General features: G+C 42.0%; 1 protein-coding gene across 4 annotated transcripts in view; it reads right to left on the bottom strand.

The window, feature by feature from the left end:
• Positions 1-3,956: 3,956 nt before the first annotated feature.
• LOC137538793 (sulfotransferase 1B1-like) overlaps positions 3,957-6,000 on the bottom strand; it is an 80,100-nt gene continuing 78,056 nt past the window's right edge. For all 4 annotated transcript variants that reach the window (XM_068261117.1, XM_068261118.1, XM_068261119.1 and 1 more), the window contains one exon: positions 3,957-5,366. In XM_068261117.1, the coding sequence (XP_068117218.1) occupies positions 5,254-5,366 (113 nt within the window). In that variant the 3' untranslated portion in view covers positions 3,957-5,253. The remainder of the gene's footprint in view (positions 5,367-6,000) is intronic.

Genomic DNA, 6,000 nt, shown 5'->3' with positions numbered 1-6,000 from the left:
AATCGTACAGTGGGCAGCAGTCACCAGAAAATCGTACAGTGGGCAACTGTTACCAGAAAATCATAAAGTGGGCAGCAGTCACCAGAAAATCGTAAAGTGGGCAGCAGTCACCAGAAAATCGTAAAGTGGGCAGCAGTCACCAGAAAATCGTACAGTGGGCAGCAATCACCAGAAAATCGTACAGTGGGTAGCAGTCACCAGAAAATCGTACAGTAGGCAGCAGTCACTAGAAAAAAATGCACCTGTAAAAAAAAAACAATTCACTCACCTGACAGAAGTCTTCTCTCCCGGCCTCTGGTGCGCAGCTCCCCCGATGATCCTCCAGCAGCAAATCTCCCGCGCTGACAGGCAGAGAGCAGGGCTACGGGAAGATGGCACCCGAAGCCCTGTACTGGAGACACAATTAGTCTCCAGTGCAGGGCTTCGGACGCCATCTTTCCGTAGCCCTGCTCTGCCTCCCGGGAGACTGCAGGCTGCAGGGAATTAACTGGTGCGGCGTCTATTAGACGCCACAGCCAGTTCAACACCTGGCTGGGGTGGGTCACACAATCGGGCAGGCATCAGCGCTACCCCTGCACATGGCGGTCAGGCCCTAGAGGGGCCCCGGGCCCCCCTGTGGCTGATGGGGTTGCATCCCCTATAGTTACGCTGCTGGGTGGGTGATAATACTGGGGGCACATCTGGCTACTTATATTGGGGGCGCTACCTATAACTGCAGGCACATCTGCTACCTATACTGGTATGGGCACGATTGGGGGTGGGGGGAGGAGGGCATTTCTGGTGCTCAAGAATTTTGGCCGTCCCTTCCGGGGTAGCGTATGAGGTCGCCACTAGGCTACAAGGGAGGGGGACCACAGTTCAAATGGGGAAATGTAATAGGATACAATGTAATAATAGGGACAACCATTACATTAAAATATACTGTTTAATCATGCCCACTTTAAGACCACACCTACTTTTAAGACCACACCCTCTACATAATAAAGTTATTAGTTAACCTTCCTCATTAACCTTTTCTCCCTAATTTTTACCATTTAAAATATTGTTTTAATTCTAAGTGAAAAGTGCACTCTGTAGCAAACAAACACCTTTATTTCAGACACAAATATTATTACCATAAATTGTCATAGGAACATAATTTAAACTTTATGAAAAACAGGAGAACTATGGATGCCAAAAAGGCTTTTGATAATGTGCGTTGGCAATAGCTGACGTGTTTTATCAAAAATGAGTTTTCCTCCACAATTTTTTTATTTGTCAGTAATACGCACCTGACCAATAGCACAGATCTATACCCCTGGCTTTTTATCCCCTAAATTTTTATTACACAAAGGGACAATGCAGGGATGCCCTGTATTTAATTTGGCGTTGGAGCCCTTTCTCAGACTACTAGCGTCCACACTTCAAGGCATTCCAATAGGTTTGGCTAGAGTGTTGCAGACAGCATTTGCTGATGATGTAGTGTTTTTCCTGGCGGATCCAGTGTCTCAAGTCCCAAAGATCTTTGATTTATTGAGGGAATTTAGTTCACATAGTGGTTTTAGAGTAAACCAAAGTGAAGTAAAGTGAACCGTTATGTTTGACGGCGGCAGGACAGAGGCAACCAGGACTAGTTACACTCCCGATCAAAATAAGCACCAAAGTTAAATATCTGGGAATACTATTAGATAGAACACCTTCCTGCTTGTACTCTTTGAACTATGTCCCTTTAATGCAGGATATACAAAACAAATCAAACCAATGGGAAAACGTACCCATAAATTTGATGGAGAGGGCTGCGGTCATTAAATCGGTATGCTTCAGGAAGCTACGTTATCCACTCCAGACGATTCCAATGCTTTTAAAGCATACCGATATGAAATATTAGAATCAATGTTTACTAGATTTTTGTGGAAAGGGAAGTAACCCAGGATAGCTCTACACAAGTTAAAACGTCCGAAGCTGTGTGGAGAATTAGGAATACCAGACATATGTCGCTAGAATTTGTTATGTCTTTTTAGACATGTGAGAGACTGGATCTGCCAGACAGGAGAGGTTACATAGTTACATAGTTACATAGTTATTGTGGTTAAAAAAAGACATACGTCCAGACATACGTTGATCCAGAGGAAGGCGAAAAACCCTTACAAGGCATGGTCCAATTAGCCCCAAAAGGGAAAAAATTCCTTCCTGACTCCAGATGGCAATCAGATAAAATCCCTGGATCAACATCATTAGGCATTACCTAGTAATTGTAGCCATGGATGTCTTTCAACGCAAGGAAAGCATCTAAGCCCCCTTTAAATGCAGGTATAGAGTTTGCCATAACGACTTCCTGTGGCAATGCATTCCACATCTTAATCACTCTTACTGTAAAGAACCCTTTCCTAAATAAATGGCTAAAACGTTTTTCCTCCATGCGCAGATCATGTCCTCTAGTCCTTTGAATAGGCCTAGGGACAAAAAGCTTATCCGCCAAGCTATTATATTGCCCTCTGATGTATTTATACATCATGTTAATTAGATCCCCTCTAAGGCGTATCAATAAATCTGGGGCAATCTTTACCTGACGTTGATATAGGAAAGAGGGTGTTGGAAGTGAATCTGCTATTTAGTATATTGATGCTTAGTGAAGTTGGGCGATAATCATATTACAAAATGAAAAATAAAGCGAAATATGCCTATAATATTAAATACCGCAATCCTCCGGCATTTTGGGAAAAGGTTAGGAAATATATTTTAGAAGTTTGTAATACAGACACCACAATTGTTTCTGTTTTATTGTAACATCCACCGAAGCAGCGGCTGCGGGCACGCAGGGTGTCTCCGCAGCCGCCTCACTTCCGTGCTCTGGGACTTCGCCCTTTCCTCTGTCGTCTAGTACACCGAGGACGGGGTTGTCCATTGCTCATAGGGTTGCTGTATCGCGCGGGCGCGCGTGGAGACAGGACCTTTATGCGGGGAGGAGGTGCGTCAGCTGACCGGCTGGTTGGCTGACGTCAGAGGAGACTAACGGCGCTTAGGATTGGCTGATTGGTGGTGGGCGCGGCCGTGGGGTCTCCTCCGCTTCAAAAGCCTTCAGTCTTCACTCGCAACCTGTCTGCTGTTGCGAATACTTATGTGCTAGCGCTCAGACCTTAGATAGTATCCGGTGTGCTTTGATCTGGGAGGAAACCAGGAATTTCACACAAGACTAGGATTATTTTATATTTGATATTCTGTGTATGACTCTGCCTATCCTCTGACCCTGCTCTTGCTTATCGATTCTGTACTTCTGCCCATCTGACTCTGTTGCTGAACTCTGCCTGATATCTCACTACTCTCTTGCCTGTCGATTTTGTACTGTACCTGCCCGCCTGTTACTGATCCTAGCCTGTCTGTCCATTCTACTCACCAGTGAACCCTGTCACTGGTGAAGTGCTCTTTGCTAGTACTCATCATCTCCTCTGGTGAGATCTAGTCCATTAATCTATTACTGTGTACTATAGTAACCACCAGCTCCTCTGGTGAGGTTTAGCAAAACTATTCAGTTACTGTACCAATAGTGCCCACCAGCTCCTCTGGTGAGATCTAGTTAAACTATTCAGTTACTGTTGCACCAAGCACTATTCACCTTGCTATTCTGCTAGCTATACTTGCATTATTGGTGATTCTGCAGATCAGCACATAATCAGGTATAGCGTCTGTATTATCGGTGATTCTGCAGATCACACATAATCAGACGTCTGTGTTGCTACACCAATCGTTACATTTATAAAGCTGAAGAGGGTTTTACAGATATCAAAATGAACCTAAATCCAAAGGAAACTACTAGGCTAATACATTTGATTCTTATTGCGGCCAAGAAAGTAGTGTATAACAAATGGATATGTTCTAGTGTTTCAACCATCTGGGATTTACGAGAGGAATGTATCCATATATTCAATCTAGACAAACTAGAGGCGCTGCAACATATAGTATAGAAGACAAAGACACTGTTTACTACTTGGAAATGGTTTATTTTACATACTTATTCGCAACAGGAAGTACATAAAGTGATGGATTACTTTAAATATATATGTTGGTATCCCATAATGGACTTGCAAGAGAAATTGGGCAGGTTAAAAATACCATGGACTAATTCAGTTCATATTATGTGATTGGCACTGGTGGTAGGGGAGGCTGGGGGAGATTGGAAGGGAGGTATTTGGGGTAAGGGTCTGGGATTATGGAATACCGGTAATAATTGTATATGGATGTATCATATTGGCTTGCAGCCAAAGCTACTGTATTATAAAAATTTGAAAGAAAAAAAAAGAAAACTAGCAAAATAAAATTAGTGGTTTATTCTCTACAGTAGCACTTTATTTTTAAAAACTGAGAAATCATGTTTTTTCCTTTTTTTTTTTCTATTTTTCTCATTAAAATGCACAGAAAACAAAATTGTTCTTCGGAAAAAGTACTGCCAAATGAAAGCCCGGTTTCTCTTGAATAAAACAATATATGTATCATTTAGATATCATAAATAGGGATAAAGTTATTGCTGATTAAATAGGGACATACAGTAGCTAAAACTTTCAAAACTGCTCTTGTCAATGGGGGGAAACAAGGTCTGGATGCAGTGGTTAATGATCCCATCTATCTCCACCACTTTAGGCTAGATTCACAGTGGTCCATTGCATAATACATGTTATGAGTGTGAACTACAATGTAGACTGGACATAGACTATAATACAAAGCCTGCATGCAGCGAGTTGTAATAAAATAATCCCTTGCTGCGAACAGGCCCATATAATTGTATGGGCAGGGAGTTGACATGCAGAATTATTCTGCAACACAACTGAGCACTGAACTAGCCCTAAAAGGTATGCAAACCAGGGGTGTAGCAACATCCCCCACAGTGATTCACTTTGCCAGTAATAAAGATGGTGGAATCGCTGATAAATGTAAGAATATAAATCAGGGTACGGTAGGATGTTACAGCGGACAAACATTGACTCACTAGTATTTAAATGAATAAATTAAAAGCAATTTGATTCATTAAATTATATACAGTTAAGTTCCTCTTATATTTGTTTAGTTACTGTTGGCATTTTTGTTTATTTGTTTGTTATACTGTCAAGAAGCAGTAGTGTGTTGTACCGTGTTAGCCATGAATAAAAGCAAAGAGTTTTGAATCAGGAACCAGTCAGACGAAGGCTTTTTATATGCCGAAAGCTCACTGTTTATCCATCTCTAAGTTAGCCAATAAATGGTATCATCCTGCTTATACTGTCAATAAAGGATGAATAGGTTTCAAATCTCAGTCCTGAAATGGAGATCTGTAGTTGACATTTTTCTCTCATAGTCCTCATCAAACTTTTCATTTTGTGCAACAGTGAAATGGTTCTTCCAATCACCAGCCACACCTACAGACAGAAAACACCTGTTATTTCACAAAGCTACTACTCTTATAGTGTACAAGTTAGGCATTGATTTCCTAAGATTAAAGAACAGAAGAGATCACTGAGAACATGGTGCTGATGCAAAACATTGCAGTAACCTGTAGTACCATGCACACATCTTTTCAGTGGGTACTGGAATGTACTACATGGCAAAAAAATAGCGTGAGGTTTACTTCTACTATGATCTGGTGCATTTTTACTAAGCACTGCACAGCATCTGGCTCAGCAAACTTGCTGAGCAGCAACAGGGTTAATGTGACGATGTAGTGAGAAGGATATATAGGCATCCATATTTGTTGCCTGACTGTCCTGCCAAGGTTACAGGGCCAGAGTTAGGACACTTAACTTAGCTGTAGGAATAACAGTGGTGCCTGGATGAGTGAATCAGCTATTTAAGGCTGCTTTCACTGTGGGAGGTTAAAGTCCCACGTTACAGCAGCCTGTAACGCAGCCCAACTCACAGCAATGAAAAATCAACGGGCTGGTTCACAGTGTCCACGTTGCGTTTGAGTATAACACTGCACGTTAAATTAAAGTGCAGGATGCTGTGAGTTATACTCGTATATAACTGCGTTAGACTGTTTGCACATGCTCAGTA

The sequence above is a fragment of the Hyperolius riggenbachi genome, chromosome 11, assembly GCF_040937935.1.
Source record: "Hyperolius riggenbachi isolate aHypRig1 chromosome 11, aHypRig1.pri, whole genome shotgun sequence".
NCBI lineage: Eukaryota > Metazoa > Chordata > Amphibia > Anura > Hyperoliidae > Hyperolius > Hyperolius riggenbachi.
This window is presented reverse-complemented; position numbering and strand designations above follow the sequence as displayed.